The sequence below is a fragment of the Nelumbo lutea genome, chromosome 5 (assembly GCF_056320005.1).
Source record: "Nelumbo lutea isolate HS-2025 chromosome 5, American lotus-T2T, whole genome shotgun sequence".
NCBI lineage: Eukaryota > Viridiplantae > Streptophyta > Magnoliopsida > Proteales > Nelumbonaceae > Nelumbo > Nelumbo lutea.
The window spans coordinates 6795851-6820902 of NC_142688.1; the positions used below are offsets into that span (position 1 = coordinate 6795851).

The following is a 25052-nucleotide window of genomic DNA, read 5'->3' on the forward strand; positions in this document are numbered from 1 at the left end:
ATTTCTGTGATGGAAATACTTGCTATTTTCATTCAAAAAACAGGGGAGGAGGGTGGTGGAAGGGTTTTGAGGTGGTTCCAGGAGGGGAGAGTGTTCAGGTACTGCAATTTGTAGATGACACTTTATGCTTTATGGAAGCTAATGAAGATCACCTAGATCTATTAGTGGGAGTTCTCAGCTGGTTTGAATTAGTGACAGGGCTGAAGGTTAATTGGAGCAAGAGCTGTTTGATCCCTGTGGGAAAAGTGGAAAATGTAGAGGATTTGGCAGAGAGATTAGCTTGTCAGGATGGGTTCCTTCCAACAAAGTATTTGGGACTCCCTCCAGGAGCAAAATGCACTTCAGTATCTGGGAACCAGTTTCAGAACAGTTGGAAAAGAAATTGGCAGTTTGGAAGGCTAAATACTTGTCCTTGGGGGGCAGAATCACACTATTAAAAAGCTCCTTATCCAATCTGCCTGCATTCTATCTCTCCTAATTTCCAATTCCAAGTAAAGGGGCCCAAAGAATTGAGAGGCTGCAAAGGGACTTTTTATGGAAGGGTTGGGAGGAGGACAGGAAGAAAATCCACTTGGTGAATTGGGATAAGGTATGCTGTCCGAAAGTTAAAGGAGGATTGAGTATTAGGGGAATGAGGATTTTCAATGAGGCTCTTCTTGGGAAGTGGATCTGGAGGTTCAGGTTGGAAAGAAACAACTGGTGGAGGAAAATAATGGACATTCTCCCCATTTTCAGCTGAGGCTTAAGCCCCAACCTTGAGAAGGGTGACAGGCTGTCCTTTTGGAAAGATCCTTGGTGTGGAAATACTCCTCTATCAGAGTTATTCCCACAATTATTTCAGTTAGCTGAGCACCAAGATGCAGTGATTGTTGAATGTTTTAAGAAAGGTGCAAAATTACAAAAAAAAAAGTCAGAAAATTCCAAAAAAATGCCAAAAATTAAAAAATATTAAACATAATGTTAATAAAAATATAAACTTAAATTTTAAAATAAACTATTTAAAAAACCTATTATCTAAAATTAAAATACATAAACATAACATGTAAGGTGTATTCAAATGAAAATTTAAAAATAAAAGCAAACATATAAAGCATTTTCAAGCATGTAAAACCCACAATCTCTTTTTTTTTTTCCTTAATTGCATTGCTTCAAGTAGTTAATGTAATGTAAAACATATTTGCATTCTTGATTCTATGAGTCGCCTTTGTAGCATGCCCCTCGAGGAAAGCCCGAACAAGGCACGCCCCTCGCCTGTGCACCTAGGTGCGCCTTTTAAATCACTGGAGTACAGATGGTCTCTTCTCAGTCCAACATCTCCCTCAAAAATCAATGCTCTGGTGTGGACTGCAGCTCTAGACAGGTGTTTAACTAAAGCCCACCTATATAAGAGAGGGGTTCAGCTTCAGGATCAGAGCTGTGTGTTGTGTGGTCAAGAAGTGGAAGATAACAACCATCCGTTTCTGCACTGCTCTATCTCTGCTAGAATTTGGAATCATTTTCTCTGTTAGGTGGGTCTTGCTTGGACTATGCCAACTTCAGTGAAGGAGATGCTGTGGAGCTGGGGGTTACAGGGATTCTCAAGGCTTCCTTCAGCTGTGTGGATGTCCATTCCGGCTGCAGTCATCAGCACCATTTGGGCAGAAAGGAACAAAATATTATTCCAGAATATATACAAGGATCTGGAGGACCTGATATCTATTTCTTTTGGAAAGCTGATTTCTTGGGTCTTGGCTTCAAAGGGGGATTCAGGCCTCTAAGTTGGGGGCTAGGCTGAATTCTAAGCCTATGGCATCTGTAATCTTGTTCTGTTTGGGCTGTTTCCCCTACAAGGGTGTTTTCCTTTCGGGGGGGCTTTGTACTAGGATTTCATATCAATAAAATTTACCTTACCTTTTTCTCCAAAAAATAACAGAAAACCCAGTTATTAGTCTAATTGGGTGAATTATGTTATGTTTGAAATTATACGAAAAAAATTTTTCCACCAACAGTTCAAATGATCACAACGCTTTCTTGCAACCCTACAATAAAACACAAAGATGCTGGCAATCAAATGAAAAATCAAATCACCCAATGAGTGCCTGCCTTTTTCCTACCTGGAATCATACGAAAATAACCCACTAACATATAAAAAAATAAAGACCTTTAAGGTCTACTACCGTACTATGACAATCAAGGAATGACAAGATAGCCTAACATGTGTTGTGATGTGTTCACATGGTGACAATACATTTTTGTGACCTTTCAATAAAACACTAAAATGCTATCAGTCAAAAGAAAAACGAAATCACCCATTGAGTGCACGCCTAGGTGTTTGATTTCAATTACACCACATGATCACAACACTTTTTTACAACTCTCCAATAAAACATAGGCATTCTATTGTTCAAATGAAAGATGAAATTACCTAGTGAGTGCAGACTGTTTGTTGCTACCCCAAGTGATACATAAACTACCCTCTATCATATGATAAAATGGAGACCACCTCTAGGATCCACTAACCTTGGTAGGAATATCAAGAAATATGAAGGCAATCTAACATGTGGAGCAATGATTTCACATAATCATAACAATTTCATGTGGCCTCTGAGAAAAACCTAGACATGCTATAAGTCAAAGTCAAAAGATAAACCAAATCACCCATTGGGTGCATGCCTAGGTGATTTGGTTTTCAAGAGTTCACATACTCATAACAATTTCTTGTGACCATCCAAATAGAACACAAACATGCTGCTATCAATCAAATGAAAAACCAAATAACCCAACAACGCATGTCTACTATTGCTACACCAAATGATACGGGAACAACCCACTATCATTATAAAATAGAGACTACCTCTAGGATTTAATTGAATCGCCTTCTATAATCAGCTTTCTTATATTCATGTCCTTTGCCTTTTGCAGTCCCTCCATGACAGCCAACACCTCAGCCCTTAACGAATCACCTACTCCAATTGGGCCTGAAAATAGGCCAACAATTCTGCCTTCATTGTCTCTAAACACCCCTCCAATACCAGAGGGGCCTGGATTACCTGTACTGCTTCCATCAAAGTTTAACTTTATGTAATCATTCAACGGCAGACACCAAATAGGGCTTGTAGTGGATTTATGGTACTCAGAATTGGCCACTTCCTTCAGCTTTTCAGGATATCACTAGTTGAACAGGCAGCAAACATCTCCATAGATTTTATCCATTGTATCACTCTCACCATTATTGTTTCTTTGACAGTCTCTCTAGTTCTTTCCTTACCTGAAAACAGCCTTGCATTCCTTTCTTCCCACATGGTCCAGCAAACTTCTGCCCTCACACATCTCCATAACACTCTTCCTCTTTTTGTTAGCCACCTAAAGAAATTAGAAGCAAACATCATTGGAGGAAGCCACCTACACCCAAACAATGATAACAACCATCCCCAAGGATTTGAAAAACTGAAAGGAATATGGGAAGGTGGAGGAGAGAAAAAGAGTCCAAGTAGTCATCTAGTGAATTGGGCTCAAGTTTGTAAGTCTAAAGAGGCTGGAGGGTTCGAGATCGGACACTTGAAGGAGAAGAACACTGCTCTTCTTGGAAAGTGGCTGTGGAGATTCCCTACAGAAACAACTTCTCTTCGGGCAGCTGTTATCACCAGCAAGAATGGGTTGATCACAAATGGTTGGGACTGCAACATTCATTCAAACTGAGTAGCTCCCTCAAGCCCCATGGAAAGGTATCATCTCTACCTACAAATATTTTTGTCCTTTTTTTAAGGTTTAAAGTGGGTAATGGTACTAGAATAAATTTCTGGACTGACCTGTGGTGGGGAAATGCCACTTTAGCAGATTCTTACCCTAGACTTTTTAATCTCACTCTTAATAAAGAAGCTACCATCTCCCAGTGCCTCCCTCTTCCCCCTCTGAGAGCAACATAAACTTGAATCTTAGAAGGCCCTTAAGGGATTCGGAGATCTGTGATTTAACTGAACTTCACCACTCTCAGAGATGTCTACATTTCCCAAATCTTTCTTCAAGGTTTTGGTTGCAGGAGAGCAGGACTGCCGTTTCCCTTTCAAGAAGGTTTGGTGCAATTTTATCCCCTCTAGAGTATGTTTCTTTGTCTGAGAGGCCTATCTTCAATGGATAAACACTTGCGAGCTGGCTGCTGCAAAAGAAAAATCTTGGCAGACTTTTTATCTCTCCTCATGCCTGCATTCATTGTCAGGAAACAAGGTTTATTTGGAATCATTTCTTACAACTAGTTGGATACAGCTGGGTGGCTCCAAACCACCTACAAGACCTGATTCATCAATGGCAAGGAAAAGGTCTGAGTAAGAGAGGAAAGGTGTACTGGCAGATAGTTTTGCATGCTGTACTTTGGGGAGTGTGGGAAGAAAGAAACAACCGGCTGTTTGAGAACAAAGCTAAGTCAAAGAGTGACCTGTCATCTCACATTAACCACCTTTAGGAAAGGTGTACTGGCAGATAGTTTTGCATGCTGTACTTTGGGAGTGTGGGAAGAAAGAAATAACCGGCTGTATGAGAACAAAGCTAAGTCAAAGAGTGATCTGTTATCTCACATTAACCACCTTTGTAATCTGTGGGCCTCCAGCACAGATAAGTTCAAAGGACTCTCTGTAAATGACCTCAACAAGGATGCTGGTAATTTCCTGTTCTCCCCTCCCTCCCCACCCACCTACAGGAGCCCAATTCTCATAAGGCAAGGCCTTTGGACTCTAAGTTTTGATGGAAGTGCTTTAGGCAACCCTGGTGCTGCTGGCATAGGAGTTCTAAGGGATGAAAATGGGAATATCTGCTGGGTGTATAGTGGGCCAATAGGTATAGCAAATTCTACCAAGGCAGAAGTGTTGGCTGCACTTACAGGGATCAGAATAATTAACAGATTAGGTATTCGGAACCTCTCCATTGAAGGCGATTCAGCAAACACTATAAAATGGTTAGGAAAACAAGACACCGGGCTGTGGTTCACTTTCTGAAGGAGGCAAGGGATTTACTGACTGCTTCTAATGCAAACCTGATTTGGATTCCAAGGGTATTTAATGCAATCGCAGATGGACTAGCAAAATTAGGTGCTCTGTTAGAAGATTTGTACTCTGATAAGTTTCCTCCTGTACAATTCCTAAGGATCTGATCCCTGCTTTTGTTTTTCTTTTCTTCATATTTGTACACCTTGTGTACCCTTCTCCTTCTTAATGAATTCAGTTACCTTTCTCAAAAAAAAGTACACTATTTAGTTCAGAATCCCCAATGCCCCTTCTAAAGCCCATCGTTGTCAGACCCAAATGTTAAATTTGAAGGAACCAGGAAAGTGGATACAGGCTCATTTCTAAGGTAAGAAAGTGCAAATACTTAGGGAAATTGGTCCTTAAGAGGGGACATCCCCACCCACTCATGTTTCTAAAATTCAATTCGACCCCTAGCATAAAGGTTGTATCTGAAAGGAAGGAAAAGAGGTAAAATGTCATTAATGATCTTCCAAGGAGAAGCTCGAGGTGCCCTACCCAGAATTCCAGCATCGCATCCATTATCCAAAAGCCCATGAATGCTCACCACCACCTTTGTCCACAACTTATCCCTTTCTTGAGGCAACCTCCACAGCCACTTCCCCAACAAAGCTAAATTCTCCTTTTCAATATTCCCTACTCCAAGCCAACCAAAACTTTTGCTCCTACTGACAATACCCAATTAACTCTATGGTCCTTATTCCCTTCCCCGGACTCCCATATAAAAAGTTCATCTTCTCAAATCTCCTACCCACGCCTTCCAACATCTTAAATACAAACTTGTAGTACACAAGGAGGTTAGCTAGGGCTGATCCTGCCACCTAATGATAGATACCCCTTTTTTCCAACAAGCAAGACTCTTAGCAAACCTCTCTATAGTTGGGTTCCAAAAACTAAGATTTTTTGGGTTATCTCCAAAAGGAAAACCTAGATATTTCAGAGGCCACTGACAAATAGCACATCCCAAACTAGCTACATACTAGGTGTTTGGAACCGTGGGTGTTTATTTTTATAAATGCTCAACATCAACACCAAGTAGGCATGGTGGTTTCACCACCTACTTTTTCTATTTGGTTGGGGAATTTATAAAAATAAACGCCTACTTTAAACACCTCAGTTTATGTGGAAACTAGCATTGCAAGAAACACTATTTTGATGTTTCTTGCAATGGTACCGCCATTTTTTACCTTTTTGTCTATGTGGCACCAATGGCACCAACTGGCTTGAATAAATAATAAAAAATGTGCACATAAACTGATATTTACTTTAATGATTTCAAGGCATAAACGTCTCATGAAAAAACACCGACGGTACATAACACCCTCATAATCTGTTACCTCACCTTCCAAATTGATTCATGCTATGCAACTCTTATCAAAATCCACCTTCAAATTTGACATCTTCCCAAGAAGTTGAACAATTAATTTAAGATTTCTAAGCTATCTCAAGTTGCTCCCTAGCCCCTTCACAGAACATAAATTTTATCATCTACAAATTGCAAATAGGTAATTGGGACTTCATCTCTACCCACTCTCCACCCCTTACAAAATGTTTCTTTTCGTTTTTCTAATTTAATAGCTATGACTTATACTCCTACCAACCTCAACTAGATACGGTGTAATTCCTCATTAACAAAATCCTAAGGACAACAAGCCACTTATCGCCAAAAGAGATAAATATAGGAAATAAGAAGTGTTTCATTAGAGTTCAATTATGGGAACGAGTTGTTAGAAATAAGTGTGCAATCTTACCAATTCGCTATATGGTAGTTTGGGCCCATTGTCAAAGTAAACAAACCACCATACAAATCCAGCAATAGTGGCAAGACCGACATAAGCTGAAAAAAAACATAAAAATATAATCATTACCTTGATAGATAGGCAATAAAGCGTAAATAGAAATCATGGCATGTGCCATAAGGGCTATGCATTGAGACATTTAAGAGAACAAAAAAAAGGCATAATTAGTAGTTTTAAATAATTTCTGCAAAATTTCTTCCCAATCTTGTTATAAACAGCATATATTTGAATTAGAAACGAAATCACTGTAAGGGTCATCCATCAAGTCTAGACAAGATAGGAGTTAAAGGACTTCATCATGGATGACATCATTTATTGGTGGCACGTAGTTGCCTACTCTTTTACACGAAAAGATATAACCCCTCAGCATTGGCTTCTCCCTAACAGCAGCTGTTGTTGGGGGAACCCAGGTAGACCAGATACTGGACTACCATTTCTCTATGGTAAGGTGATAAAAAATGGAAGCAGTGACTATGTCTTAGTCATGGCTAATTAGAATATCTATAGATGTTTTCACCAAGACAATCAGCTCTAGTCAACTGGATTTCATCTCTTACAAACTTGGTAACAATTATACTTAAGCTCCAGCTTGTGAAGGATAGAGGTTGTCTGTATCAAAAAAAAAAAGGTATTACTTTATGCAGTATGCATGGTGTATGATATATGATGCACCCATACCATACACTATCATATGCCATTCAACAGTCAAATATCCTTTTTGTTTTTGTTAGTAAATTAAGAGGGCAGTGAGTGAGAATAGCTCCAGCTCATGGTTACTCATTTTTTCATTACTAGTTTTCTGGTTCTCTTTTATCTACTTTCAGATTTTTAATTTTTATTCTCTTCTTCTAAGCAATTTATTAACCCATGACATTTCCCATTCCTTATTTGTGTTTCTTTCTTTCTTCCTGCCCCTCCCCCCTACACCATACTTTTTGACTAGTATATGAATACCATATCTCTTTCAAAAAAAGAAAAAAAAGGAGATCTTATAGAAATATTGATGCAACAAATATATAATAATTTTATAGCTTACCTCCAATAACCAAATAACGGAAAAACAGCCACCCTGTCACAACAGCCTCACTGACCTACATTTTTTCAAGGGAAAAAAATAGGAAGGTTAACATGAAGAGAAACCATTTCCTAAGTTTAAACATAACTCAATGCAATTTATCAAAAACAAAAAACAAAAAAAAAACCACAACTCAATGCATCAAATAAATTTTAAGCTTCACAACCAACCCTACACTGTGGGACAGTGTTTACAACCTGCCGTTGACCTGGATGGTTGAACCTTCACCCGGCTCCTTTTCCAAGTCCAGGTTACCTAAAACCCGTAAGTTTGTCAAAAAACCGTTGACTTGGTCAAAGGACAGCTGACCCATTTGGTTGAACAGTTAACCCATTTGACCCGATCACCAAATCACAGGTTAAAACAATACTTTGGGGTCATTTCTTGTCCTTCATTAAGTATTGTTAAAAGTAAACATATTTGTCTAACCAAAAAAAGAGTAACTTTTAAACTTAGTCCATTAACAACTAAATCAATTATTTGGATTTCATTGAGGGTGTGAATGCTGCAGGGTTTTCTTGACTGTTGTTTCTCTAATTACTAGTCAACATGGCTCAGAATTTCAATATTGCTGAAAGAGTAGTCCTTGGTGGAAAATGAGGAAACTTCAGTGATATATTTCAAGGATTGATATTTAGAGAAACCTAGGGAATGAGAAAATCTGGTGGAAAGGTTAGCTCAAAAAAGGAAATTTCCAATTGAACTATCAAGATTGTTAATGAACCATAGTTACACAGTTAGAACTCACAGAAAAAAAAAAAAAGAAAGGAAAAACTTGAGACTTAAATATCCATGGATAACAATAAATATGGACTTGGGTGGAAGTAAGAGGAAATGATTTAAGTTCCCATAATTTGACAATAGATCATAGTTTTCAAGGCGCCAAGGTGAGGCTAGGCGACCGCGGGGGGTGGGGGGGCGCACCTAGGCGATGGATTTTTTTTTTAAAGTAAAAACATGTATCCTAGGGTCGTTCCCTAGGTTCCATAATTATAATACCATAATAAATACCCATAGATTTCATAAGAAAATTATAAACTTCATGTTAAAGTATAGAAAATCAACATATTCATGAGAAGAAAAAGAAGAAAGAAAAGAAAACTCAAAAAATATAGGGGCTGAACCCCTATTCCTGTTATAGGAAAAGAAGAAAAGAAAAGGTGGAACAAGAAGAAGAAGAAGAAGAAATTAGTATGTAAACACACAAAATTAGTAAAGAAAAAGAAGAAAATGTGTTGATTGGACAACATTTTATGTTCTTCGTTACTTATTGGTTCAGGTTTTGAAGTCTTTGAGGGTTCAATACAGCATTTAGCAATGTTTGTGTTGATTAAACCCTAACAAATAAGAAAATAATAACAAGAAATTAGCATATAAATACATAAAATGAATATTTTAGTTTAAAAATGTCTATTTTATAATTATAACCTCAAAAACAAAGAATATAAAAGTTTTTTATACCACGCTATAGAGAACTGCTAGGCGATTAGGTGAGGCGCGCCTCCTTGTCGCCTAGGCACCTGCCTAGGTGTCGCCTTGACAACTATGCAGTAGATATGGCACTGAACAGAATGGAATGGCCAGATAGGATTTATGTAGCTGAACCCATATAGTTGGGACGAGGTTTAGATCCAAATTAGTTTTAAACAACTGCTCGCTAAGATTTATGATTGGTACACTTCAGTAACTGCTCCATCATGGTCCCTCTCCCTCAAAACCACATAAACCAAATCTTGTTTTACAAATTTAGTAATTATTTTGTATATTGACAACCAAAATATAAAATTATTAACACGATTTCATCAACTTAATCATGTATAAATGGATAGGAAGGGCCATGACACATGTAGTTATGTGAATTAGTGTTTAGGAAATCGGACTAGACTGGTCAGTCGGACTAGTTGAACTGTGACCCAGGACCCTAGCCGGTTCAGTCACACCCCAATAACTGTATTTTCTAAAATCCCAGTGAAAACTGGCTGACCGGCCGGTTTAACCAAAAAAACGGTGAACTGGTCCTAATTTCATGAAACCACCTGGGTCCTTAAATAATTGACATTTTAAAATGTGTTTAACAAGACTTGAACCCATGACCTCTTATTGTCATATATTGCTTAATTACCACCAGTCCACCTCATTACTTATGTTAATTAATGACTAATTATTGTACATATTACTTTATCACGCACTTGTTTTAAGGAAAATGCAAATTAAGAGACTTGAACCCTAGTCATTTGCTTTAAAAATTAATGAACTTGCCATCCATCCACCATATTTTAATATATTAAATGTTGTAAAGACTTGAACCCTAGTCATCACGGTTCGACCTCTGATTTGACCCCAGTTGAACCTCTGACCCGTGAACCTCTCCCTTCTCCAATCCTATGCCCGGTCTGGTTATCTGAACATTGATGTGAATTTAGAACAACGAACAAGGAATCTTTGTGAACAAGGGACATGACTCAGAAGATAGTTTCAGGAAATCCTGCAATCTTTTCATGATTGTAATATATCCACCCTCCCCCAACAACTGATTGGATCAGAATTTTATAGTAGCAGCTCTTCTTGAAAGCCTGGACCAGCTGACTGGTGAGGCCTTTCCAAGATAGATGGAAGCATAGATTACATGGAGCCATAGGACTTTCCTTATGGGTGCACACTTAACTAAATAACTTCAGCTTTCATCCTTGTTAATTGAGAGTGATTCCAGAAAAGCAATGATATCAGCCAAAGTGTGGTAAGAGGCTTTGGAGATTGGGTCATCCTACAAGGGAATAAGAAAAATCCAGGCTCTTTTGAATGCCCAAGTTAGACGGACCTTAAATTTTGAATTGGATACTGATATGCTTTTCAGGTCAGAAATAGGAATTCTTTTCTTTTCTTTGTCCATTTTTTAATTACAACACTTTATCTGAATGCTTTTAAACTTGGGAATGGATCATCTTTTTTTTTTAATATTTGTGCATATCATGCATTCTTCTGATGCTCAGCCTCTTCTTTTTTGCAATAAAACACAAATCAGTAACTTTCCCTCAAAAAGGAGGGTTAAACTGTTAAAGATGATGGTTTTTGGCGTAGCTGAAGTGGAGATTTTTTACAAGTGCCCCCTTTCAAAGGTTGGAGGTATTTTACCGAAAAAGAAGAATAACACTCACAGATACAGATCCAGGTTAGAAGCAAGGACAAGAAACAAGGTGAGAGTCATAGACCTAATCAGTTGAAGAAATAAAAAAAAAATCTAAAATTTCTTTGGCCCAATTCATTTATTTATTTTTTTACAGATTACATTACTCTACCCCTTTTCCATATAATTTTTCCAATTTTGTAGCCAAATCAAGAACTTATTATATTTTATTGAACTGCACCAGAAATAATATTCCTAAATAAAATTAATCTTATCTGAATTCAAAAAACAACCCCTAAATAAAATTAATCTTATCTGCACATGGAACCCACACTAGACAGCTAGCCAGAAAAGGCCTGACAAAAGGGAATAAAGAAAGAGCAAAAGAGAAGAACATCAAGCAATCCTTTCAAACTTTATGGATGTTAAAGAATAAGTGAGAATAAATACCTTACGAGGTTTGGCCTTCATGACATCTGAATCTTGTTTGTTGAAACCAATGGCTGTGGCAGGCAGTCCATCAGTCACCAGATTGACCCAAAGTAGTTGCACCTGGAGAGTGGAAATGCCAGATGCTAAAATTTATAGCTTGTCCATACTAAATTCCGAGACTCCAAAGGTCAGCTTCAAAGCAACACGATAAAGGATCCAGAGCTTAAGGAAGAGGCTCTTCACTTGATGCCTCAAAGGGGAAAACTAGCAATTATTATATCATCATACAACAAATATTTATGTTCCACAACATGCTCCACATACCAATAAGCATGAGTCTTATGAGCTGGTCCTAAAAAAGAGGTTTGAGATCTACAGGCTAGAACTATGGAATAGGCCAGCAATCTGTCTCCACCAGACATGCATACTGACCCTGCCTATACATAGACATGTAAAGGAAGCACAAAAAAGGCATTTATAACTTCTAAATAGGAACCCTTGTAATTGTTCTGCAATACTTAACAAAATTAGAAAGACATGGTACAATGAAAAAAAATCATCCAATTGAAAATTAAGAGATAACTGTCATTAAGAATAATACATGAAGTAGTTATCAAATCTAGGAGCATTTCTTCATATTCATGTTGGCTCAGAGAACATGGTGTAATAAATGCATAGTACCAGAAGAACAGCTGAAAATATAAACCATTTAGTCTTTACATGAAATCTGATAAACAGCTTGGAGATGTTTCACTAAAAACATTGAATATAAAATTATTTTCAGCAATACTTAATGAGCTGGGCATATATGATATTCATCTCCAGCTTAAAGGTCAGAAGCTAGATTTTTAGACTACATAGGTCAATTTGTATATTATTTATTAATAGTCAGTATAGATTGCCTGTAGGACAACTTATGACTAGTAACTAATCAAGTTGGAAAGAAGAAGAAAGCTTAGGACAAATGTCCTAATATCCAAAATACCACAATCACGGCTTGATATTTTGAAGTAATACTATGTGCAATGCAAAATAGTCATATAATTGACAAATTCCACAATCTCATCAATGATTGTTATATAGAGTGCAGGAGACTGGAACTTTGGCATTTAGAAGATGCCACCAAACATACAAGGATGTATCTCTTAATTAAAGATGAAACATCATGTAGAGAGGACCAAGGAGGCCTTAATATTTTGGTCAACTTTTCACAGGGGATTAAGGAAAGAAAGGACTGTGAGGTGGATCTTTTCATAGGTCTTTTTTTGGATTTGAAGAGAACAAAGGAACTTTTGAAGAAGGGCAACCAGAGCTTGAAGACCCAAGAGTTTGGACTGATAATCTTGAAGGGGAAATTCATAGCTAACACTTACAATATGCCTATTATAGGGGTATCTGAAAATATTCTGGGTTTGGCTATTATTTGGACTAATCCAGCCCCTCCTAGGGTGGAGGTTTTTGTCTGGATAGTAATAATCATTATGTCCAGGAATGTAAACCTGTTTACTTTTTATTGTTAAGAGGAATAGGATATATTGTCACTTGTGTGTCGCAAAAAAGATTTGGCTTTCTTTCTCTTCATTTTCTTGAGAGAATTAGATAACATCAAATCAGGTGTGTTTCTTCTTCAATCTTGGCCAATTATTCCTTCAGAGGAAAGAGGTGCAATATTATGGAGGATACCCCTTTCCAACTGTGTGTGGAGGGGGGATCAGGAAAGAGATGCACCAGAGGTTCTTTAGAAGCAAATCCAGGCTAGTGCCCAGAGTTTTCAAGGAAATTAATTGTACCATTATGGGTTGGGCATGGATAAAAAAAGAATATAAAGACATCAACAGGGGTTCACTTTGATGTCAACGGGAAAGAGTTTACAAAACATCAATTATATCTAGTCTTTTTGTTTATTTTTCAACTCAATATGGAGACCTTCTCGTCCTCCTTTCAAACCTTTATATTTACATTTTTTAAAAATAACACTACCTTCACTGATCTTTTTAGAAATCATGAAGCTGACACAGCTGCAAGATTACTAAACCAATCTTTTGTTACATTCAGCTATAGTTTACTGGGAACAGGTTTTAGTTAAAGAAATTTGAACTTATAAAATAAGCAACTTGCATCAAACACATAATCAGGTACATAAGCAAAGAATAATACCATTTAATTGGACTTACAGGGACAAGCGTTTCAGGTATGCCAAGGACAGCTGCGACAAAAATACAAACTACTTCACCAATGTTTGAAGAGATCATGTATCTGATGAACTGTTTTGTGTTATTGTATATGGCCCTTCCCTCTGCAACAGCCTGTACAGAACCATAATTGATCATGAAAGTGACTGCTATGGTGATGATTAAAGAGGAAAATACATTCTTGTTCTCCACAACTGTAATAAGTTAGGAAGCTATTAAGATTCAAAAGGTATATCCCTATTTGAAAGGTTGGAATATAAATTACCGCAACAATTGTGGCAAAATTGTCATCGGCCAATACCATATCTGAAGCACTCTGAAATTGGAAAAGAAAAATTAAGATCACCCAAAAAATAAAAACGAAGTCTAGGTTGCTTAGAACAAGGAAAATTGAAAATCTCCTAGAGTCTTCCAATTTGAGCAATCAAGGAAGTTGCTCAAAATAATTAAGAAAAATAAGAGCAAACTCTTATTCATTAAAAAAAGCATTGCTTACAATGTTTAGACAAAACTTATAGGAAAATAGAAACATGGAACTTAATTGAATCTCAACCATTCGTCTAATGCAACTTGAGTAAAAGGAATGAAAATGACAAAAAATCATCTAAAACAACTAACCATAAATTCAAATAACCTAAAATTAAAGATACTGGTTGGAAACATATACTATCATATCTAAATTGATCATAACCTGCTAAAACAATGTTCAGTTTGTGTTATCTTGGACTGTTTAGCACCAATGCAAGGGACTGGTAATGTTTTCATGCAAAAACAAAGCCCAAAAATAAAGCTACCATTGACACCTAGAATAGATTTCTTAGGTTTATGCTTCATAATTATAGCCTATTGTGAATCATGTACTCTTTTATCCAGAGAACCTTGACCCTTTTTCTGCTATTGTTGTGATTCACCCAGTCTTTTTTCTTCCATATATTGGCCCATTTCCATCATTCTGATGAGAAACTAAAAAAAATATGTTATTAAAAGGATAAGTGAGAAAAATAAAAGTATAGCACTTCAGTACTACTACTTCCAAAAAACAGTGGCACTAGGCAGTACCTTTGCAACAGCTGTCCCTGAACCCATGGCAATTCCTATATCTGCTTTCTTTAGTGCAGGTGCATCATTAACACCATCGCCAGTCATTGCAACCTTATTATTGTTCACCGGGGTAAGCATGTATTGCAGCCATGTTCATACATACATAGAAACAAAAGATAAGTCTTGAAGTAAACATCAAAAGAAAAATATATGAAGTAGGTTGCCTATATCTACATGATTTAGGGTAGCAAATACAAAGAAAAAAATCAAGATGCTACCAAAGTTTCAGCTGCTAAACTGAACATGGAAGAAATTGACAAAATAGGTTTGATCAATGCACTGAGAAAATAGGTTTGACCAATGCACTGAGAAAATGTGATGATATGACCAAAAAGAATTTTCAGTTAAATCAATTTATAAACAGAATATTCAATGCTATAATTTACAAGGCTAACATATCTGGATGATAGCAGAGTTGTAGTTCTTATTCCTGATTCACATATCATTCTAACTACTGGAGAGGTTTCTTTATCAGCTCTAACAACAGGAGAGGTTGTCCTAATCACTGAAAAATATAGACTTACAACTTCATTTTGGTGCTGCAGAGCTTCAACCAGCATCCTCTTATGAGATGGTTCTACCCTAACGATTAGGCAAAAGATTAAAACTACAGAATCTTGTGAAGAGCCTTTGAAAGTAACATGGTATAACATTAACGAAAAGATCCATAGAAATGTACTAAAGCATCTTCTAAAGAATTACATACACCAGGGATAATTTGAAGAAAAATGTCGTTCAAAATACCTGGTGAAGAGGACCATACGTTGCAATGCAAGTGTTCGTTGCAGGGCTGGAAGTTCTTCAAATTCAGAAGCAGTATAAGACCGTCCAACAAATTCTTCCAAGTCATCAAAAGCACCAATTTTATGGCAGAGAGATTCGGCTGTCGACTGAATGTGTATAACAAGTCAGAAAGACAATGCAATACTGGTAAGAATAAATCATGGAAACATGAAGTAAGAGTTCCATTTACCTTGTTATCCCCTGTGACAACTATGACACGTATGCCAGCAGATATACAAGACAACATAGCATTTCTTACTTCCTCCCTTGGTGGATCAAGCATCCCAACCTTAAGACATAACACAGAATAACTTCAATCTAAGCAAATTATAAATGTAAATAAAAATAAATGCAAGCAAGTTGAGTAGCAGCCCAATTGAAACTGAATATCAAACTTGAAGCATGATAATGTGTTCTGGATCAAGACAAGAAAAGAAGACTGCAGTGCCCAGCCCAGGTAGTATGCACAAAATAGAAGAGGAATTCAAGAAAAATGAAAAATTGAATATCTTTGATTCGAGATCAAAAAACTAACAAGTGACTGTCAATGCTAATCTAGAAAGATGAAATTTCTTCAATTCATAAAATGTGTTTTCATTATTTTATGCCACACAAGTATATTTATTTTCATCCTGTACTAGCGGGGAAGTAGAAAAATGCGAGATATAATAATAAATTAGGTTATATTTTTTAAATAAAATAAATGTAACTATATTATTACGAATAATAAATAACTATAGTGCGCCTCAATCTGGTTTATGTTGTCAACAAGTCAGGACTAGGTAGAAGTAGTGTTGAACCAATTATTTATTTGGGATCAAACCATAGCCCCGATTATATTGAAAACAATAGTTAAAATAATACTAATTTATTTTTATGTTAATAAGTTAAACATTTTAACAAATATTATCTTATTTATTATTTATCAAATTTACTATTTTAAACATGAAACATGATAAAAATTACAAGAAAGATAAAAAATTATATATTTCATAAAATATTTGGTTCCAGAACCATTATAATCAAGACAAAATCATGGAACCAAAACCGTTATTATGTTCAGTCAACTTAGCTTCATCAAGATAGACCCAACCCATTAGTTCAGCCCTATTTTTTCTTAAATAAATTAATGTTTATATAATAATTTATTAAAATGAATAAAATAAATAAATAAATAAAAGTTTATTTGGATGGGATTGGTATAGGCTATCTCAAACCAGACCCGACCTGTTGGCAGCCCTAAATATTGGGCTCAAGGGGAGAGAATAATTTGTTAGTAAATTATTTCTAAATAAATAGATAATTTAGTAAATAAATTTTTATTATAATATCTCTCTCAATGTCACATCTCCTTTATTTTACTGATTTATTTTATTAAAATAAATAATTTATTTAATTTAATTACATAAATAAATGTTTAGATAATAATAATAAAATAAATAAATAAAATTTGAGAAAGAGAACAAGAGGAGAGAGGGAATCGAGAAAGAAGATGGATGGCATAATTGTAAATAGTTGTATGTGGCACTCCTGTAATTTTCGAACACCATAGAGTCAATAAGGAGGTTTGTCCTATATGTGGCACTCCTGTAATTTTTGAATATCATTGAGGCAATTACATGGCAAGGTAAAGGTGAATTTGTCTTATATGTAGTATTTCTGTAATTTTCAAATATTATAGAGTCAATTATATAGGGAGGGAGGTTTGTCTTATATATATGGCATTCTTGTAATTTTAGAATGCCAAACTAAAGAGAGGTGGGAGAGGAGTAAAGGAGAGAAGGGAAGGAGAAAGCATGTCAATAATTTAAAGCATGCCTGTCAAGCCAAAAGCAAATCATGTGTCAACCTCCAAATGCCGCCATACACCTTCTCAATGCTTTAAGTAAATACTTATGGATCTATCTCAAGTAAATAAATTCAACAAAGGGCACAAAGGTATTATTAATAGCCCCTTCTCTTGACTCTCTCCAAATTAGAGTTTTGCTTTTGAGTTTTGGGTTGTGGGAAACAAAAATGAGCCAAAAATGGTTTTGTGCTTTTGGTAAGTGTTTCTTTAAAAAATACAACAATATATAGTCAAAACACATTTAAGCCCCAAAGCACATGTGCTTTCAGGCTTTGAAAGCAAAAACCTGAGGCTCAGCCAAACATAACCTAAATTATGAGCATTTTGGAGTTGAGCATACCCATGGACACAATGAGAAGAACTATATGGCCAGACAAAGGTACCAACAACTGTTCGTGAAATGTTAGTCAATTATACTCATGATAGTACCTTTCTTGTGCCTCTACCCTGCCTCTTCCCCTGGATGAAACACTTTTATTACATCACCTTTATTATACTTGAGAAAATGGACTGGAATCCCAAATTCAGTATAGTATTCTTCCATTGCAAATAGCATCATTGCATGATACAACTTTGTTATTGCCTTGCCCAGTTCCTACGCAACAGGAGCCACCACCATGCTAAATTTAGTGGGAAGAGAGGTGGAACAAAACCCACTAGATTCAGACATCCATACCAGACTATTTCAACCAAGCTTTTCTTGCTTTTATTAATAACAAAGAAATTTCAATAGAAAATATATACAAGGAGCACAAGATAAGCTCCAATACAGTGCAGATCTCAACAAAAAAGATATAAAACAACATGGACACATCAATTAATGACTCACAATCTCATCCTACTATCAGATTGAAGTTGAGATTTTTGTACAAATGCCAATCCATGACAACAGAGCCAATATCCTTGCAGATTCCATGAAGCAGTGTTTAAGATGCCTTCCCAAAATTATTGCATTGTGTTCTCCTTCCATAGCACCTAAAAAACTGCAAAAGTGTCATCCATATAATTCAGCCTTCACCTCAATGGGAGAGAAGGCCAAGATTGCTTCAACTCATGTATTGCTCCAAAATCCTCAAAGCATTTCTTATTGTTTTACATCACATATATAAATGACTTGCATCCTTTCAAGAATTTTTTTTCCACCATAAACACACCAGGCCCCCTATACCCAGTGTTTTAAAAGGCATGGGAGGTGTACGCTTGGAGGCACTCCCAAAACACCTTGAGGTGTATGCCAGAGGCGCTGATACCTCTGAGGCGCCCTATTTTTTTAGGGTTCCTCTGGGTTTTTTTAGGGTTCCTCTGGGTTTTTTGTAAGGGGCGATTCAAGTTCCATGTGGTTTGGGGGCCTCTAGAGAGGGCAGTTGCTTCTTCTCTCTCTTCTCCCCATCCCACCGAAAAGGAATCTTTCGTGGGAAGAAAGTCCAGGACACCAAAGGAGTGTCGTGGTTCCAGAAGGTATTCTGTTTATTCTTGTTGCATTTTTAGCTGTTTTCTGTACCTCTTTGAGACACATGGAGGGACACAAAGTTGAATATAAGCCCAGGAATGAAATGGGACCAGTGGGAGGAGGTGCTGGAGACCCCTTCGGAGCCGGAACCATTACTACAGTTAGGTTGGATGGTACAAATTACTTGGAATGGTCCCAATCTGCAAAGATGGCCATTGGGGCTCGTGGAAAATTGGGGTATATTACTGGTGAAGAGGTAAAACCTGAAACTGGCAACTACCGGTGGGTGCAAGAAAATTATATGGTAATGACATGGTTGTGTAATTCTATGTTGCCACATATAAGTAAAAACTTTTTACGGGCAAACACTACTAAGGAGATATGGGATGGGGTTGCAGAGACCTATTCACAGAAGGAGAATGTTGCTAGGGCTTATCAACTGAGAAATCGGATTATTGCTACTAGGCAGGGAGATAGATTTGTTGCAGCTTATTTTTCAGTCCTTAAGACCATGTGGCAGAAAATTGACCATCTAGAGACCTTTGCTTGGGAAACCACCAAGGATGCAGCTACCTATCAAAGACACTTAGAGAAGTATAGGGTGTTCAAATTCCTTGCTGGCCTTAACCCTAAGTATGACATTGCACGACAACATCTTCTTTCCAGGGACAGTGACTCTCTCCCCCAAGCATATGCATTCGTGTCAGGAGAGAAGTGCAGGAGGGATGTAATGATGAAGAATCTCATGTCTGATCAGTCTGCTATGGTAAGTGTTGTGAAACCTAAACAAAATGGCAATGAGAACAAGAAGGAAGACAAAAGGGACTTAGTCTGTGACTACCGTAAGAAACCAAAGCATACAAGAGATACTTGTTGGAAGCTTCACCCACATCTTGTGTCGACCAGATTAAAGAATAAGAAAGGAAATGCACACATGGCAGTTACCGGTGATACTCCAACCCCCCCTACTACAGCTGCCTTGGAGTCCATTGCAGCTGCTGCAGTAAGGGCCGAGCTTGAGAGGTTTGGGTTACTTCTGAATCAGAGGGATACAACTAGTTCCAGTTCAGCCGTAAGCTGACAACAAGGTACAAGTAGCACAGGTGGAGCTCACTCTACCTCCTTTGCCCACACAGGTAGTTCACATGTCACTGCAAACTATGTTTCTACTTCAGGTAAGGAGAGATCTCCTTGGATTATAGACTCTGGAGCCTCAGAGCATATGACCCATTGCTCCACTATTTTCTCCTCTTATCAGCTCTGTTATGACAGAGATAGGGTCTCTACAACTGATGGATCCCATGTTCCTATTGCTGGGAAGGGATCTGTCAAGATTATTGATTCTATTTGCTTACCCTCTGTCCTCCATGTTCCTAGATTGAGCACTAATTTGTTATCTGTTAGTAGTTTGACTAAGAATTTGAACTGCTCAGTAATTTTTTCTCCTGGACATTGTATTTTGCAGGATCTGGATTCAAAGAGGACGATTGGGAGTGGTTGTGAAGTGAATGGAATCTACCTCCTGGATACTCTTCCAATTCACCAAAGTCATCATGTTTGCAAGGACAGTGAGTCAAAACTTGTGGATCGGATTATACTTTGGCATAATCGTCTGGGTCATTTGTCTTTTTCTTCTTTAAGTTCTTTGTTTCCAAAACTGTTTGAGTCTGTGAGTCTGTCAAGGTTGAAGTGTGAAGGTTGTGAACTTGGAAAGCATTGTAGACACTCTTTTAAACCAAGTAATAAAATATGTTTTTCTCCTTTTGATGTTATTCATTCGGATGTGTGGGGCCCTTATCATGTTCCCTCTATGGGCAGCTATCGCTATTTTCTTCTGTTTGTGGATGATTTCTCTCGATATTCCTAGATTTACTTGATGAAATCACGTGATGAGGTACCATCCTTGGTGAGGCAATTCCATCAGATGGTATTAACACAGTTTGGAACTAGAATCAAGATGTTCAGATCTGACAATGCTAGGGAATATTTTGAGAGACATCTTGCCTCATATCTGTTGGAGTATGGTGTTGTCCATCAGAGTAGCTACTCCAACAGTCCACAGCAGAATGGTGTTGCAGAGAGAAAGAACAGACACATTGTTGAGACGGCAAGAAGCATAATGATCATAGCGACGGTTCCGGTTCGTTTTTGGGGTGATGTTGTTCTCACGACAGTATATCTGATTAACAGGATGCCTTCTCGTATACTTGGATTCAGCACTCCATTCAACCATCTTTTTCCTCAGGGGGAGATGTTTCATATTCCTTTAAGGGTGTTTGGGTGTGTCTGCTTTGCGCATATTCTTGGTCCTTACCGTTCGAAGCTTGATCCCAAGGCAAAGAAATGTGTCTTCCTTGGATATGCAGAGAATCAGAAAGGGTACCGCTGCTATGATCCAGTCTCTGGGAACCGGTTTGTTACTATGGACATCACCTTTTTCGAATCTACATACTTCTCCTCAAGGAATCCTTCTCAAGGGGAGTGTTTTGGGAAAGTAAGTCAACAGTCTATCCATCTCCCAGTTCCAGTTCCTGTGTCTACTACTGTGCTTGACAACCATCCGATGTCACCTACCTTGCCACCCCCTTTGTGTTCCGTCTCACAGTATTACTCACGACAGAGACTTCATAAGGAGGTTAATTCCACTACAGCAGAACTCACACCACTTCCTGTCGATCCCTTGGAGACTCCAGATTCGGCTGATACGGATCCAGGTATTCCTCTTGATCCCTCTACTATTTCAGTTTCCATTGGTCCCACTAACACTGTTACAGATAACCTTGATCTCCCTATTGCTCTTAGAAAAGGGAAGAGGAAGTGCACTGCTCATTGCATATCACAATACTTATCCTACAGTGGACTTTCTCATTCCTACCGTGCTTTTCTCTCTTCTCTTGATTCTGTGTCTATACCCAAAGGTGTTAGTGAGGCTCTCTCCAAACCTAAGTGGAAGGAAACTATGCAACAAGAGATGGAGGCTTTGATTAAGAATCAAACATGGGAGATTGTAGACCTACCAGAAGGCAAGGAGACAGTTGGATGCAGATGGGTTTACACAGTAAAGTATACGGCAGATGGAAGCATAGAGAGGTACAAGGCAAGACTTGTTGCAAAAGGATACACACAGACCTATGGCATTGAATATTTAGAGACCTTTGCACCAGTTGCAAAGATGACCTCTGTTCGGATACTCCTTTCTCTTGCTGCCTCATACTCTTGGCCCTTGTTTCAACTGGATGTGAAGAATTCTTTCCTAAATGGAGATCTACAAGAAGAGGTGTATATGGATCTTCTAACTGGTTTTTATGATAATGCTAAAGAGGGAAAGGTATGCAAGCTGAAGAAGTCACTATATGGCTTGAAACAATCCCCCGGAGCATGGTTCGACAGGTTCAGAAAGGCCTTGATTGTTTTTGGCTACACTCAAACTCAATCTGATCTCACCTTGTTTGTGAAGCGCAGGGGATCCTTGGTGTTAATCCTAATTGTTTATGTGGATGATATTGTTGTCACTGGGAATGATCTAAGTTAGATTGATAGTCTAAAGAGGAACCTGCATGAGGAACTTGAGATTAAGGACCTTGGAGAACTGAGATACTTCTTAGGCATTGAAGTTGCAAGATCGAAACATGGAATTTTTATCTCTCAAAGGAAGTATGTTTTGGACCTTCTCCAAGAAACAAGGAAACTTGGAACAAAGGCAGCTAGCACCCCCATTGATCAGAACCATAGAATCAGTGCATCAAAAGGTGAACCAGTAAAGGACCTTGGGAGGTACCAAAGACTTGTGGGTCGGCTACTATACTTGTGCATGACAAGACCGGACATCTCCTATGCAGCAAGTGTAGTGAGCCAATACATGCATGCTCCACGAGACCAGCACTGGAAGGCAGTTGACAGGATCCTTGCTTATCTGAAGGGACATCTAGGCAGAGGCATATTGTTTACTAATCATGGACAGCTCAAGCTAGAGACCTATACAGATGCGGACTGGACAGGATGCCTCGATGACAGAAGATCAACTTCAAGAGTGTGCACCCTAGTTGGGGGTAACCTAGTCTCATGGAAGAGTAAAAAACAAACTGTTGTGGAAAGATCAAGTGCAGAAGCCGAATATAGGGCCATGGCACATGGAGTTTCAGAACTTCTCTGAATCCGTTCTCTGTTGGAAGAAATTGGTGTTCAGGCAGAAGAACCTATGATGCTATACTGCGATAACCAGGCAGCAATTAATATTGCTCATTATCCAGTCCAGCATGACCGAACTAAGCACATTGAAGTAGATAGACATTTTATCAGAGAAAGGGTAACTTCTGGAGAAGTTTGTCTTCCATACATTTCTTTTGATCTGCAGCTTGTTGATGTCCTCACAAAAGGCGTTGCAAAGAATAAGCTGGAGCATGATCTACGCAAGTTGGGGATGTATGACATCTACTCCCAACTTGAGGGGGAGTGTTGAATGGGCTGACTTGTGTTTAGTTTATTTTCTTTTAAATTAAGATGTTGTTGGGCCTTAGTCCCATTAGTTTTTATTCTTTAAAGAGCTGTAATTAATTAGTTTGAGTTGCCGCCCTCCTAAGGGCATCCTTGTAATATCTCATACTTAAGTTAATTATAAATAGAACGAGGGGCTGGCGGCTAGGGTTACGTTAGTCTATCCTAGTCGACCTTCTTCTCTTTTCTTCCCTTTTCTCTCTTGCTGAAATCCCCTACTTTCTACTCTTCCTTTCACAAGAAGCTTGGCCGAAATCAGCACATAAGGCTTTCTACTCCTAGGACTGCAAACAGCCTTGCTAATATGCTAACCAGTGTGTGCGTGTTGGGGGGGAATTTGTACCAAAATCATTTCATCTATAACATAACATTGGTCAGCACTAAGCTGTTTGTACTCCATTACAATTTGATTCTTCATGAAATTGTAGGGTTTTTCCCCAAGATGAATGAATGCATTTCTTGTTACAGATAAAATCCAAGGCATATTTAGTCTTAATGACATTGGCCATCCTTCTAAAGCATAATTAGTCTTCACAATATCGCTGTGCATATGATAAATCCAAGGCTCTGAGAAGAATCATGCAATCATCAATATACCTTTATAACAATTGTCTTCTGAATGTTAAGTTTCAAAGTGTCTCTAATCTCATAGCTTTGTCACTTTTTGTTCACTTCTTTTCTGTGCATATATGTAAAGACAAGGGTATGCAAATTTCACACCAAGCATCCTCCAAAATCCTTATATGCTATCCAACCTCCACTTTGAAATCAAATTCTAAGATTAACCCATTTTGATCAATCATGATCCTTCTTTGAATACACACAATATATGTAGATATTACCTGGTGAGAATGTCATTCAAAATCATCAACTCCATATTTTTCCCACCACCACCCTCCTCCATTGGGGGTGGGGGAGGGGGGATGGTGGTATATTTTCCATATAACATATCATCTTAACACTTCCATCTTTGTACTTTCTTGCTAATAAAATACTTACAAAAATCAACTATGATCACTTGATAAGAGGGAGCTTGTAATTTTCATGCAATAACTATGATTTTAGAAATAGGCCAACCACCTACTATAGAGAGCCACAGACCAAAAGCTACTTGACATCTTTCTCAAACTTCAAATCCAGAAATTGGTGTAGCTCTTAACCACAAAATTCAAAGAAATTTTTGCATTAGTCATTTTCCTGACTAGGATCACAAAGACAATCACATTACATAAAGTAATAATACAATGAGCCCTCAGAAAGCAGGAACCATGGTAGGGAGAAGAGAACAATGACATCTTAATGTAAACAGATGCCTAAGAATCAAATTACAATCTCCAAGAAAATACACACACCAATCCAATGAAAGTAAGGTCCTTTTCATCCTCAAAGGAGAGAGACTGCTGTCCCGAGGGCATCCTTTTCGAGGCCAAAGCCAAACATCTTAGAGTTTCTTTTCCTGCAAAACTGACCAAATCAACAACATAAAATTAGTATGAGACAACTTTTATCTTGATAACAGAAACATATTTATTTAACATTAAGAGAATGATCAAACAAGGAAAATTAGGATGTGGAACTCTCTATGTGTTTGTCTTTCTCCTAGTTGCATCACTTCAAGTAGCTAATCTGTTGTTGGATGTCTTACATTCCAAATCCTAGTAGGTTGGGGTTGCTTTTTGTGATCAGATATCAATTGTATTCTTATTGCTTCTTTAGTGGAAACTTTGCTACCTAAGATCCTACCAAATAGAATGCTAAC

At 37.8% G+C, this 25052-nt stretch overlaps 1 protein-coding gene across 1 annotated transcript in view; it reads right to left on the reverse strand.

Annotated features, from left to right (window-relative positions):
* ECA3 (endoplasmic reticulum-type calcium-transporting ATPase 3) overlaps nt 1-25052 on the reverse strand; it is a 102376-nt gene that overhangs the window by 20213 nt on the left and 57111 nt on the right. The window contains exons 20-29 of the mRNA XM_088944619.1: nt 24646-24757; nt 15691-15789; nt 15462-15607; nt 15242-15299; nt 14676-14768; nt 13882-13932; nt 13599-13730; nt 11443-11544; nt 7830-7884; nt 6746-6831 (exon numbers count right to left, since the gene is read on the reverse strand). Coding sequence (XP_088800745.1) covers nt 6746-6831; nt 7830-7884; nt 11443-11544; nt 13599-13730; nt 13882-13932; nt 14676-14768; nt 15242-15299; nt 15462-15607; nt 15691-15789; nt 24646-24757 — 934 coding nt within the window. The remainder of the gene's footprint in view (nt 1-6745; nt 6832-7829; nt 7885-11442; nt 11545-13598; nt 13731-13881; nt 13933-14675; nt 14769-15241; nt 15300-15461; nt 15608-15690; nt 15790-24645; nt 24758-25052) is intronic.